Genomic DNA, 15,062 nt, shown 5'->3' on the forward strand with positions numbered 1-15,062 from the left:
CCACCATCTTCCCATTATTTAGTTTTGAAAACTTCAAAAAACCTTACCATCTCCTCCGCTTTTGTCACCCCCTCAATACAAATACAAGAACCAAAACTACTAATGTTCCGTCTACAGCTGTTTAAGCAGCACCGATCCAAACTATGCTCACCAGTAGTGTGGCCATAAACAACTACCATCTTCTTCCATAGATCACAACATCCATATATTCGAGGGGTAAATTGGTATTTTTATATTTGGATATGAAGTTTTCTAACCAAATCCGGCCATATTTGGCTGGAAAATATTGAAACAAAAAACCCTTTAGTTTTCCTATCAATTCTTTTCTTTTCTATTTCAAAAAAAAAAAAACTCAAAAAATGAGAATATTAGTAATTTCCCTATCATTCCCTTTCTTATACCTCTTCAAAAAAAACTCAACAATGCAGTGTTAGGGTTTAATTTTCCTCATATCTTTATCTTTCTTTAATCCTTTATAAATATAATTAGATTAAGAGATTAAACATATTTTTTCTCCAAATGTCCCTTTTAGCATATTTATGGTTTCCAGAATGTTCCTCTACACACTACAACACTAAAATACCATATAGTTTAAAACAATCGACATAATCTTATAATCTATATTTTTACACTCTGTAACCAATGTATTCATCCAAAAAGGTGGTTACAACGTGCGGGTACTATGCTCGTATATTATAAAAAGAATAGTTCCTTATTTATATAAATGTTTATACTTGTGTAATATATACACATAGCACCCCTTAAAATATCCATATCTACCACTAACCACTTAAAATTAATAACTAAATTAAACTATCAATCACTTATCTTTCAAAATATCTTCATTAACCTTTTATATCAATTATTTCTACATCAATAAGTTATACCACTCGATACTGCTTCCGCCACTAACAATAACTCCCACTACCACACCGTCTCTACGACAACTACCACTGCATTGCGCGGGTACCGTGCTTGTTGATATAACTTGCATGTAGAATACTAAAAAAAGGGTATGCTTAAATTCTATAGAGAATTCATCTTTGATAAAACCTTTATTTACATTATTAAGAGTATTTTGTTTATACTAATATTTGAACTAAAAACATCAAGGTCTCAAACTCCCAAAATACAATCCATTTATTGACTATTTTAATTGTTTTAGTTGATTGTTGCTTAGACTAGTTTTGTTTCTTTTGTCAAATTAATTTTCCACCGGGTATATCATTGATGGAGAATGTTAACATCGTGGTATTTGAAATTCGATTGTTGTTTTTGTCAATAATCGATTAGGGGTATAGATCAAAGAGTAAAACTCGAGATCAAATGTGTGACGAGCCGTGAGCAAAAGCAGGTTTTCGACCCAAACCGAACCCGACCCGGTCCAAACTGGTTTGGTGGGCGTTGACCAAGATCGGTTTTGACCGAAAACCCGAACCGACTTGAAACCGGTTTTGAGGGTGGAATACCGGACCCATTTGGAACCGATTAGGGTTGGGTTGGAACCGGGTCGGGTCGAAACCGATGACTCAAACTAATTTCAATTTTTAATTTTTTTTTTTGGAAAATAAGTCCTAACGCCCGTTAGCGGGTGGGAGTATGGACCTTTAGTGCCTAACGGCCATTACAAAAGTATTAACGGCCGTTACAACCTCTTTTTAACTAAGTAAATCGATTTTGAACCACTTAATTGCTAATACACCGAGCCTTAAAACCTAAAATACCTTCGTAATGATAATATCTAGTGAACTAACACAAAAAATTCCAAGTTATTTCACAAAAAGCACTTGAGAAAATATGAAAACTTGCTAATAATTAATTTAATGGCCGTTCAGGTCACTTTTTTACTACGTAAATCGATTTTGGGCCACTTTATTGCTTATACACCGAGCCTTAAGACCTAAAATACCTTCATAATGATAACATCTAGTGAATTAACATAAAACACTTAAAAAAATTGAAAACTCGCTAATAATTCATTTATAAAGTCACTTTTTGTATTATAGATCAAATTGTCTTCAAACAAATTTTCAAGCAACTTCAAATACATAGTCTTCTTATGAATTACATAATCTTCATACGAATTACAACTTCAAATAACAACATAGTCTTCATACGAATTACAACTTCATTGGTCTTCGAATCTTCATTGGTCTTCAAATCGTCATTGGTCTTCAAATCTTCATTGATCTTCTTAAAACAATTACAAAGTATTCATCCAAATACAAGGTCTTTAAAACATAATAAAAGACTTCAACCAAATAGTAAGAGTCTTTAAACAAATACTAAAAGTCTTCATTGGTCTTCAATTAGGTCTTCATTATTCTTCTTCGGAGTTTCCACGCATTGCTTCATTGTGTAGGAGTTCTTCATCGGAAAGTGAGATTGCTTCACCATGTTCCACCTCTTCATTGAATATTTCTTCTTCAAGGTCGAGTGCACTATATTCAAGACTTGATACGTTTTGTACACGTTCAATGGCATCATAGTAATCTTTTAAGCAAACGCACATCTCCAAAGATGTCGGTGTTAGTCTTGTTCTTCGGATGGATAAGACCCTACCACTAAGAGAAAAGATGGATTCCGAAGCTACCGTAGAAGCTTGAACACTTAGTAAATCTCGGGCCATGGCGGATAGCACGGGAAATTGACCTTCTCTTTCTTTCCACCAAGCCAAAATATCAAAGTTGGTGTATTCCTCAATTCTCATGTGTTCCAAAAAGTTGGTTCCCATGTACCTCTCAAGTTCGTTATTATTACCATTTGAACTTTCACCCCTAGCCCGTTTAGTGTTTTCTTGTCTTACCATATTATACAAGTGTATATATGGATCACTAGCTTTAGTAGTAGTAAAAAACGAGCTAGAACTTGAACTAGAAGCACCTTTTGAACCAACTTTATCATGATAAACACAAAACAACAACTTCAAATCTTCAACAAAAGAATGTTTCATCTTTTGGGCAAAAAATGGGTCTTTTTGGTGCAACTCCAAATTGAGACATGTTTTCCAAAAGCAAATCCACCCCACTAGTGTTCAAACATGGGTTCAAAGCAGCGGCACAAGTAAAAATCGGTGGCATTTCCTCAAAATATTTTCTCATTTTTTCTTTCATTGAATTAAGCATTGGTTCAAACAATTCATCTTCATACTCATATTCCCCCAACTTTTCACAAATTAACCAAATTTGTCTAAGCACCAAATGACTAGTGGGATAATAAACACCCGAAACCAAGTTGGTAGCATCTTTAAAAATTTCAAGTAATTCGGTTAATTTTTTAACTATCTCCCAATCCTCCCCACTAAATCCCTTTTCAACATTTCGTTTCCTAACTAGCCCATCATGAAAATGTTGCAAAGTAGATTGTTGGCGTAAACTCGTAAAGCACATTTAAACATGTTATGGGTCGAGTTCCATCTAATAGGAACATCCCAATTAGGACTTAAAAAAAGTGAATTCGTTTCCTTACACAACTTCATATAGTTTTGGTATCTCACTTTTGGTCCACAAAATACTTGTTGTATCATTTTCTTAAGTTGCTTTTGACAACATCTATTTCGGGTACACCCAACCCATCTTGCACACACAAGTTTAAAATGTGTGCAACACATCGAGTATGATAAAAAAAATCCCATTTACACAAGGTTTATATGCCAATTTTAACTTTTGAACCGCATTAGTATTATTACTTGCGTTATCAAATGAGATTGAAAAAACCTTTTGTTTAATTTTATAAAAACCCATCACACGTTTTAGTAAATAAATAAATTATCACCGGTGTGTGGAGATTCAAATTGTTCAAAAGCAATGGTACGCTTCATCATTTGCCAACTACTAGGATCAATCCAATGCGCCGTAACGCAAAGGTATGAAGTAGGCAAACCATGAGTAGCCGGCCAAACATCCGTTGTTAAACTTACACTAGTATTTAAGTTTTCAAATAATGTTACTAGTTGTAGTTTAGCCATTTTCCACATGCTCATACATTGCCTTTTTAGTGTTGAACGAGTTAAAGTTTTATAACGAGGTTGGAGAGTGTTTTGAAGTACCCTAGTTAGTCGCAGATTGTCAAAGTGGTTGAAAGGCAAAGCATCTTGAATCACGAATTGAGAAAATTGTTCACGAACCACCGCCTCCAAGTATGCAAAAACCGTCCCATCTTTTGCTATGGGTGCTTGATCTTTGTTCTTTTCCTTCTTCAACTCCTTACAATATTTTGTTGCATGATTACCCAACGGTCTCGGTTCACCGGTTTGACTTTCGAACCGAACCGATTTGGTCAAACTCGGTTTTGACCTGGTTCGATTTCTGGTTTGGTCAAACCGGGTCGGCCTAAACCGGTTTTCCTGGGCACGGCTATGTGTGACAAATTAGTAAAAACTCATTTTCAATTAAGTCAATTGAGTGTTTGCATGAGCTGACATATTTTATTTGCTTTTTTTTCCCACTCCGTTAGAATCAAGAAATTGATTTGGTTTGCACAAGATGTACAATAATGATAACAAAAGTGACATGTCAAGAGACGAAAAAAGTGATGTAAAGTTATATATGTGGTACGTACTATTAATATACTAGACGTTGTTAATTCATATTTTAATACTTTCACAACTTGTGAAGAATGTAGCTTCATTTGAAATCTTTACATTTCATGAAAATGCACACTTTTCTACACAAAATTTCTAAATTTCAGTTTCGATGACATATTTATATTCCAAATTTATAATTGATTATATTTTTTCAATATAAATAGGGAAATTTATATGAATGTTATACCCATCATCATTGACATCAAGTTTAAATTTGTCTAAACTCTAAAGTTCATACTTTAAAACAAATAATCTATTGCTAATGGAGTTGGTGACCCATTGGTAATGTTTTTAACCTTGGAGGATCTACATGGGTTCGAGTCTCACTTCCCACATTTGTGGGATAGATTAATAGAGGATTTTTCGAGAGTCCTGGGTTTCATCTCATGCCTGCGTGTAATTTAGGAGTCGATTAAAATGCTGTTCTAAAAAAATATAATTATAAAATTAGTCTTTCATTTAATACATCACTTTTTCATCTCTAACGTGAACCCGATTAAAACAACGTATGTTAGACCTCTCGCTGTCAAATCATGACACGAAGTTTCAAGCGAAATTCGACTTAAAAAAAAAAACATGTCTTAGCTCTATGTGGCTTGGTTTGATTGAATACGTACTACGAGTATTTACAAGACCTTTGTAACATCGAAATTGTAAATCCCGGATTAACCAACCCTAATTCTACATTTTTTATCACACGTGATATATTGATATATTGATACAATCTCTTCACATCCAAACACCCCGGTTATTCAAGAGTGTGGTGGTGTCTGTAAATTCCTAACTCATATTTTCCCCTTCTTCTTCTTCTTCTTCATCTTCCTCTTAACCTTTGCATACACATCTCTTATCTATATCTATATATCTCTATATCTACACACCTAACAAAAAAAATGATCTTTTAATTTCAATTTCATATGTCTTCTCAATCTCAACAACCTTCAAACACCAACCGCAAACGCTCATCTACAACCACCTTCTCACCACCATCACCATCATCCACCACCACTGCCGGCGGCGGAGCTCCACCTCACTTTCCGGCGATGAAAAAAGCGAAATCCCAAGGCGTATCTTCTTGCTCTTTTGACAATAAAAACGGATTTCAATTTGATAATAATAATAATAATTCTTCAGATAGTTCAATGATTGAAGATCCAAGTGAGCATACATCTTCCGGCGGTGGATTTACTCCAAATTTAGGCCGGAAAAAAGCTACTCCTCCTCAACCTGCTAAAAAACTCGTTATCAAGCTTGTTAAAGGTCCTTCGTTTATTAATTTATTATTTATATTATATGTGTGTATATATACACACACATATCTATGTATGTATATAATTGTTGTATCTTATCTGAATGGATTATATAATGTATGTGTTTAATTTGTTCAAATTTTGTAGATTTAGGGTTTTGGATTGGTTGTGTAGGTTTTCAGGTGAAATTGATTTATTAGTAGGAATTATATAAGGAAACTATCAGATGGTAGTTTTGACTTACAGAATAACATCTAGTGCACACTAAAGGGGCTTGCTTTGTATATCCTGAGTATGTACTTAAGAATTTGAACATAGTGATAAATATGGCTGATTGATAGTTGGTTTATGGAAGCTACAAAATGTGCCACTCATGAGGTTCATTACTCTTCTAGCCCTCTTTAGTGTTTCTGTTTATGCGTGTCTTGTTATTGTATACTGTTTCCATATGTGTAAGGTTAAATATTCTAATGTTTTTCAATTTTTGGTTTGCCATCAATCTCTTTTTCGAAGAGCTTCAACTATTTTATTTCAGTAGCTCAAGTGCATGGAGAACACCCTTTTTACTTTCTTTCCTTGCTTTTTTTTTTTTTTTTAAATTCAAGAACAATAAATAACAAAAGAAGAGCAAGTGAAGTCCTATCTCATGTATCTCGTTTATAAAGCTAAACTACTGTTTCCATTTTTTATTATCCATAATTATAATCATGAATCCCCACCTGTTGTTTTATTTCATTGTATGTTAACATTTCATGCATGGGGATTTACAGTTTTAATCTCTTTTATTTTACTTCTTTAATTTGGACAGTGTGTATGAGTAATGACTCTATTAAAAATGTTTCTTTTTGTTCTTTCTTGTAGCCAAGCCGACCTTGCCGACGAATTTTGAGGAGAATACATGGGCAATCTTGAAGTCAGCAATTAGTGCCATATTCTTGAAGCAGCCAGATCCTTGTGATTTGGAGAAGCTTTATCAAGTGAGTTAAACACTCTATTATAATAAACTAGTATCAAAGATCATTTAGACCATCCATCGACTAATTTATATTTATGTTATTATAGGCCGTCAATGATCTATGCATCCACAAGATGGGGGGAAGTCTTTACCAACGTATTGAGAGGGATTGTGAAGCTCACATATCTGCTGCTTTACAATCATTAGTTGGCCAAAGTGAAGACCTTGTGGTTTTCTTATCACTTGTGCAGAAAACTTGGCAAGATTTTTGTGACCAGATGTTGATGATCCGCAGTATTGCGTTGTTTCTTGACCGTACATATGTGAAACAAGCCCCAGCTGTGCGATCACTTTGGGACATGGGCCTTCAACTTTTCCGGAAGCATCTATCACTAGCTTCAGAAGTCGAGCACAAAACAGTTTTTGGTCTGCTGAAAATGATAGAGAGTGAGAGGTACATTGCAAGCTTATTTCACAAAATCTCTTCAACTCTGGAGTACAGCTGTATAATTTTACATGATAATTATAATTCAACCCCATCAATAATTTGTTTGGTGGCAAAGTTTGATTAAGAGTGTTGTAAGTGGATCATAACTTTCACAGTTTCACCCGACTGGTTGATTACAGAGGCAAAGCGGTAAAGAGGCAAATTTTATCAGCTAAGTGGCGGGCGCATACACATCACTCTGTTAGGATGTTATTTAACTAGGGCGTGAGACTTATGTTTGACCTAAGTACAGGCATACCTAGTGGAACATCTAAAGTAGTATTATTTTCTTCATAATATTTGACTAGGTTTTTAGCCTCTAGTCTTCGAAAAACCCTTACCACTACCATTCATATCACATACAAGAGCTTTGTTCTACAATGCTCAACACTCATATATGCTAATATTTAAGATATATATTTTGTTTAATTGATAATAAGCTGCATATATGTATGTGTGCAAGAATGACTAATCTGATCATACATCAGAGTAATTCTTCCTCTTATCAAACCATGCAAATATGAGTCCGCTATTCATCACTTTTTCTTTTGCATTTACATGATTTATCATTGCTCTTCTCTATGATTAATTAGACATGGGCCGATTTCGTTTACATCAATATGTCTATGAGCTCCATCAAGCTTGCAACTAGTTTATCTTAAATCTATAGTCAGTGTCATAAACAACAGGCGGTTCTGGTGTGCTTATTTCTTTTGAATTTTATGATACTAATATGATTTGATCCCCGTTTAGTATTGATCTTCTATCACAAATCATGTTGTTAAACCGGGTGAATATATTTTCCATCTCTGTTTTAACTGTGTTGCAAATATTCACCCTCCAAAAGCCCCTCACATTTTGTCGGTACAGGGAAAATGTTCAATGACTCTTAAATGTCTTTGTTAATTATATGCCAAGTAAACTGAGAAGACATTGCGACTGAAGATGGTTATTAGGAATTTTTGCATGTAACTTATCACACTGAATGTAATTATGTTTGGAAAAGTTTGTTAGTTCTATCACTTGGTTAATTAACAACATTGAATTGTGTGTTTACATTATTCTATGTTGGATTAACATGCGATGATATACTAGGAAGATTATGAAAAAATTGTTTTTTTTGCAAAGTGAGTGTTAGTAACCTAAATCCTGTAATGCTTAATATGTGCAAGGTTATATCGTCATAATAATCTTGTAATGTCAGTATATTTCTACTTCTGTATTTGAGACTTGTGATCATGGAGCCTTACTTTGAAAGGATATGATTGGTAAATCTGAATAATCCTGTATGTTTTTGTTTTGTGACTAACATGCTTCTATTTTTTCGCTTGCCAGATTAGGTGAAGCAGTTGATAGAACACTCCTTAACCATCTCCTGAAGATGTTTACTGCATTGGGTATTTATTCTGAGAGTTTTGAGAAGCCGTTCCTTGAATGTACCTCAGAATTCTATGCCGCTGAAGGAGTAAAATATATGCAACACTCTGACGTTCCAGACTATTTGAAACATGTGGAGGTGTGCATTGTTCCTCTCTTTCCTTCTTATTTAACATTTCTGTGCTAGGTCAAATTTTACCAACGTTGCAAATGACATCTAAATATACACGGGAAACTGGTTGAGTTGGGTGGATTAGTTAGTAGGTCAAAACTGTTAACAAGCTCGTTTCATGTTTTTCAATTTGCTGGTAAGTGATGTGTTCATCGTTGCAGGTAAGGTTGCATGAAGAACACGACAGATGTCTTCTGTATCTCGATGCCAGTACAAGAAAACCATTGGTAGCAACCGCTGAAAGGCAACTTCTTGAGCTCCATATTTCTGCTATACTTGATAAGGCATGGATATTTTTTCAGTGATTCCTTAATTTCTAATCTTCCTTCCCAATTCTCAGTTTTTTTTATAAGTCTTATTTAACCTGTAAAGTTTGTTTTAACTAAATCCAGGGTTTCACAATGTTAATGGATGGTAATCGAAGTCAAGATCTTCGAAGGATGTATACACTTTTCTCTAGGGTAAGTGCCCTTGAATCCTTACGGCATGCCCTTAGCTCATACATCCGAAAGACAGGGCAGAGCATTGTAACCGATGAAGAGAAGGAGAAGGATATGGTGTCCTCACTATTAGAATTCAAGATGTCACTTGATAAAATATGGGAAGAAAGCTTCTCAAAGAACGATGTTTTTTCCAATACAATCAAAGAGGCTTTTGAACATCTTGTTAATCTCCGCCAAGTATGCTTTCTTTTTTTTTTTTTTAATATCTATATCATACCTATAACTCAAAGTAAATTCATGAAGGTTTCATACTATATGCCAGTTTTTGCTCTGAAACTAACATAATGTACATGTTTTATCTGCAGAATCGTCCTGCTGAGTTGATTGCAAAGTTTTTGGATGAGAAACTCCGTGCTGGAAATAAGGGTACATCTGAGGAAGAGTTGGAGGGAACTCTTGATAAAGTCTTGGTTCTGTTCAGATTTATACAGGTATTTTACACAATGGCTGTAATGCTAGAGGTGCAAAATGGGTAACTTTTGTCTTTTGATATGGGTCAAAAGGAATTGAGCTGGCTCTAAACACTTTTTGCTCAGGAACTTGCATTTTTTATTATCAAAATCGAGTCACAAAAACTACAATGTTTTAAAATTAATATCATATTTTGGGCAAAATAATTTTTGAGGTTCTAACAATGAAAAATATCCTTTGGCTACTCCTTCTTTTACATATTTATGTTTGACCTGTTATAGCTAAATACACAATCCGAATTGATTTATGCATAAGTAATTTTTTGGCCTGTAAGAGTTAAATACACAACCCGAATCCACCCCTACAAATGTAGGAAGTGAGACTCGAACCCTGGTGGAATACCCTAAAATCAAAGACCTTACCAATGGGCCACCTATATTGAAGTTTGATATTCCAATTCTTGTATGGTCTTAGACTGTTAGCTCTTTGTATGAGGTTATCCCTCTTATGTTACTGCTCATGTCTTACATACATGCCTTTCCTGCATTGCACCAAAAACTCTATTCATGTTACATTTTTTCTATATAGGGTAAGGATGTGTTTGAAGCCTTCTATAAAAAGGATCTTGCAAAAAGGCTTCTTTTGGGCAAGAGTGCTTCTATTGATGCTGAAAAGTCTATGATCTCCAAGGTTCTATCTACAAGTTTTTACCTGCTGTTTTTGGTAGCTCATCTTCTGATTATCAACTAATCTGACCAATTTTTTACAGTTGAAAACCGAGTGTGGTAGCCAGTTCACCAACAAGCTTGAAGGAATGTTTAAGGTGTGTATCTGTACCTTGTAACAAGATAATGCAAGTATAACAAAGGAGATATATGAATTTCATTGTCTGACTTCCACTGTTTTAGGACATTGAGCTATCAAAGGAGATAAATGAATCTTTCAAGCAATCATCTCAAGCTAGGACAAAACTTCCGTCAGGAATTGAACTGAGTGTCCATGTTTTAACAACTGGGTATACTTTACACTTCTGAACTTGACTCACAGTCGTTTTTTTGTTGTCAAGTAACATGGATAATTAATCGCAGGTACTGGCCAACTTATGCACCGATGGATGTCCGCCTTCCCCACGAACTGAATGTTTATCAGGTATGACATGAATGAAAAATAGTCCTGTTTAGAGGCTGCAAATGGGCGGGGGTTGGGTAACAGTTTACAGTTTTAAATGATAATCTTTTGATGCAGGCCGAAACAGCTCAGATGTAAACTTAATTTTTTGTTATAAGTGATTTTGGAGGTTTTATGTGTTACGAAAACACTTTGGTAACCTTTAACCATCTAAACTGCTTTTTCTTCATTTCACCTGTTTAGCTTTAAAAGATGTAAACATAACTTGGTTAGAGCGATTAGTAAATGGGTTGAGATTGGCCCCTTCATTTCTGTAATGTTCTTACTCTTTTTGGTCAACTATATGCTGAAACTCTTCCAATTTGCTGCAGGATATTTTTAAAGAATTCTACTTGAGCAAATATAGTGGTAGGCGATTAATGTGGCAAAATTCATTAGGTCACTGTGTCTTGAAAGCAGAGTTCCCAAAGGGCAAAAAAGAGCTGGCAGTTTCTCTATTTCAGGTTAGTCTCTTTCTGGTCTGGCATGGTTGGTTATACTTCTCATAAGTTTTCTTCACGTTCACTCACATGATTGGTCGCAAATTTTTTTCAGACCGTTGTTTTGATGCTGTTCAATGATGCACAAAATCTTAGTTTTCAAGATATTAAGGATGCTACAAGCATTGAGGACAAGGAACTGAGAAGAACTTTGCAGTCCCTTGCATGTGGGAAAGTCCGTGTCCTCCAAAAGGTGGTTGCTATATTGGTTCAGTTTAAATTCTTTATTTTTTTTATACACCTTGAAGAAGTAACTGATGACGGTCTTTTACCTAGATACCGAAAGGTAGAGATGTGGATGATGGCGACATGTTCATGTTCAATGATGTTTTTACAGCTCCTCTGTATCGTATAAAGGTGAGAATAATAGATGCATATACTAAAATTGTTGTCACTTACCCAAAAATTCTTTGAATATGTCATATGTATGTGATTGTTGTCACTTACCCAAAAATTCTTTGAGTATGTCATATGATGTGACTGTTCTAAGGGTAGCAATTTGACCTATTTACTTTTGGGTCGATTGGGTTTCTGTCTTCTTCTAAATTGAAGTGGGTCAAAAGTCACTCAAAGTGTATTTTAAATGCAAAGAACCTTCTAAAATCATTTCTTCTTTGAAATGGATTGTTAATGAAGTAACATAGTTTTTATAATCATAATTAATGCATTATGGTTATAATAATTTCTAATATTTTGGATGTAAGGTGTTTTTTGTCAACCTGACTCAGCCTATACGGCTATACCAAAGTTACCTGTTTTGACTCGTTATCCTACCCACCCCATGTCTCCACCTTTACATTGTGCTGTGAGAAGTATGGTTTAACAGAAGACAAATATGTGGATACAGGTTAATGCTATCCAGTTAAAGGAAACTGTGGAAGAAAATGCAAGCACTACAGAGAGAGTATTCCAAGATCGTCAATATCAGGTCCAAGCTCATCTTGTGCATTCATCCCAGCATGACAGTCCTTAATATGCAAATGAGCATCTATACCATCCACTAAGTTTTGATCACAATTCTCTGAACCATATTGCAGGTTGACGCTGCAATTGTTCGGATAATGAAAACTAGGAAAATTCTGAGTCACACACTTCTGATAACTGAACTCTTTCAGCAGGTAATAATCTATATGACGAAAGTGCCATTATATTATTTGAGTATTTCATATAGGGCACCATTTATCTCATAGTAACTAGAGCACTCGAACTAGGAGTCACTTCCACCTCTAGTCCCCCCTTGCACTCTACATCGTTGTTACATAGCATAATAGCTCTTGGAAGTAGATGCAAAAAAAAAAAGGGGGTTGGTTAGGAGACAAGGAGGTCAAGTCACGGTTCAAAAGTTTAAACAGATATAGGTCAAAACGGGTTATTTCTTTGTATGTGTTGAAACAGGTGAGATTGTGATGATCAAAAACAGCTTATCCGGCTCTTCTATCCTTTCTTCTTTTGTTATCAATCAAGTATAGCTTTCGTAAAAAGTTAAGAAAGAACGAAACATAATGTTTCGATTTGTTAATGATCAAAAAGCAAATCTATAGACGTAAGAAATCCTATCTTTTTTGAAAAGAAATAAGAAACCAGTCTCAATTGCTATATAATTCATGATCTACACTTTGTCTGAGTTTACTTCAAATTAATAACTTGTGCATAATGCTGAAGCTAAATAATTAACTAGAAATCGGGATAGTTTTACAGTTCTTGATATTTGCAAACTTAACAATTGTAAAAGCTATATATCTTTATCTTTATCTTTACTCCCTTATAAAGAAAATGACCTCTTTTTATTTTAGGTAATTCTATCTTCGAGACTTTGAATTACCGGAATTACCCTTGACTTTTTATGTTTTACCCTTAATGAATTATAATTTACACTCTAAACCTTTATTTTAATAATTAACATTTTAAGCCCTTATCTTCTAAAAATTTCCACTATCACAATTACATCAACCTACACCACTTGACACCGCCACCGCCACCAATAGTACCATCACCGACACCACTAGACCGCCTTCCCCACCATGCTCGTTCGATTATAACGATTAGTTGGTCATATGTATTTAATAAAGCAACCCCTTTTGCTATCGACTTTTAATTAATGTTATAGAACTTTATGTGGTTTCTTGTTTTTTGAAACAGCTGAAGTTTCCTATAAAACCGGTTGACTTGAAGAAGAGGATTGAAAGCCTGATTGACAGGGAGTATCTGGAAAGAGACAAGACCAACCCTCAGATATACAATTACCTAGCATGAACATCAATCAAGTATGTTCAATTGCTGGTACACGGCATAGAAAATGGATTATTCAAGGCTTCCTTGTCAGTTATGTATAGTGATAGCTTTTGTTTTATTGTAAATCCTAATTTGTCTGTTTTTAAGTTTTTATTGTAGTATTGTTAAAGACCCTTACAGTCAACACCAGAGAGTAAGTTAATTTTTTTTCAAACATATGCTTTATATAGTGCGGATTTACCAATTATATCTTACGCCCCATGTTGTGCCCCAAGTTTGTTTAAGTCATTGAGGTGGTCTTGGTTCTTGCAAGGGCTGAAGGGAGCCCATCGACTCGAATACTCAAACTTTGTCTGTTGATATAGAGAGAATGTTTCGCATAATCCCATGGCCTAGTGGGCTGAAGATACCATTACCATGGTCATCAGAAATAAAAACAGTTGTTGACTTGTTGCACTCTTCCCGTTACTATTGTAGTTGGGACCATTTATAACTGGATTAAAGCTGCTATTGAAGTTTACTTAGGCTCTTAGCTATGAAGTGAAAGTATCTAGTTAGTTAACTAGTTTATCTGAAACACCAACTAATTTTTTGAATAAAGAAATATATTTTATAGTTATCAAAGAATAGTTTTAGTTGTTTTATAAAGTGAATTGGTTATAAACCATGGAAATCTGTTAACAGCAAATGATTATCTGCTGTTTCACCTTACATTCAGGGAGTGGGTTGAGTTTTTATTTCATCATTAGGGAAAATTAATGTGAGATGTGAGGGCAGGGGCTGATGTTTGCAGTATATAACATTTTCTCTTATGATAATGACGACAATTGCACCTGCACGCCGAATAAATTGCACATACTGGTTTGGCTGAATCAGGTATTTTAATATACAAGTGAAGCTGATGACCTATGTTTTTTTCGTTTGCCATGTACCAGACTTGTTACTACCGTATGCTGTGAGTTAATTGTGAGATGGATTTGGCTCAAAATGGGCCGAGTACATATTGAAATGAGTCGGACAAAAGGATCGTATGTAGTAGAGAATTGATTGAAATACAGTAATTTCCATCCTGAAGAAAATCAAGCTCAACGCATTCATGAAGAAAATGGTTTAGATTCCATTTCTATCCACCCATATGGCTTTCTATACAACTCAAGCTTTTGTATAGAAGCGAAATTATTATATTCATATTGACAAGCGTTTATAAGACACAAGGATTACTATTTTCTGTCACTAATATAAGAGGGTAAGCCAGAAACTGATCTCATGATGGCATTCAATTGTATTTTGAAAAGGCATACCAGAAACAAAATCCTGGGAAGTGTTCTGCATCTGCAAATTATTGTATTCTGTTCAGTACTTACCGTCGCATCTACCAAGTAGTTTTGTTTTAGGTTTTACATTACGCTAACCACCGCGAATT

At 34.8% G+C, this 15,062-nt stretch overlaps 1 protein-coding gene across 1 annotated transcript; it reads left to right on the forward strand.

Annotated features, from left to right (window-relative positions):
- The first annotated feature begins 5,345 nt into the window (after positions 1 to 5,345).
- On the forward strand, positions 5,346 to 13,886 carry LOC122591363 (cullin-4). Its single transcript, XM_043763632.1, has 17 exons — positions 5,346 to 5,845; positions 6,697 to 6,812; positions 6,898 to 7,244; positions 8,613 to 8,793; positions 8,988 to 9,110; positions 9,219 to 9,506; positions 9,635 to 9,760; positions 10,329 to 10,430; positions 10,510 to 10,563; positions 10,649 to 10,755; positions 10,829 to 10,889; positions 11,240 to 11,371; positions 11,463 to 11,600; positions 11,684 to 11,764; positions 12,255 to 12,335; positions 12,445 to 12,525; positions 13,547 to 13,886. The coding sequence occupies exons 1-17, from the start codon at positions 5,503 to 5,505 to the stop codon at positions 13,658 to 13,660; spliced, it is 2,475 nt and encodes an 824-aa protein (XP_043619567.1). The 5' UTR covers positions 5,346 to 5,502; the 3' UTR covers positions 13,661 to 13,886.
- Positions 13,887 to 15,062: the final 1,176 nt, after the last annotated feature.

The sequence above is a fragment of the Erigeron canadensis genome, chromosome 3 (assembly GCF_010389155.1).
Source record: "Erigeron canadensis isolate Cc75 chromosome 3, C_canadensis_v1, whole genome shotgun sequence".
Lineage (NCBI taxonomy): Eukaryota > Viridiplantae > Streptophyta > Magnoliopsida > Asterales > Asteraceae > Erigeron > Erigeron canadensis.

Coding starts and splice junctions, on each gene's coding strand:
- LOC122591363 (XM_043763632.1), top strand. CDS start 5,503: ATGTCTTCTCAATCTCAACAACCTTCAAACACCAACCGCAAACGCTCA. Junction 9,111..9,218: donor TTTCTGCTATACTTGATAAG/GCATGGATATTT, acceptor AACTAAATCCAG/GGTTTCACAATGTTAATGGA. Junction 9,761..10,328: donor TTCTGTTCAGATTTATACAG/GTATTTTACACA, acceptor TTTTCTATATAG/GGTAAGGATGTGTTTGAAGC.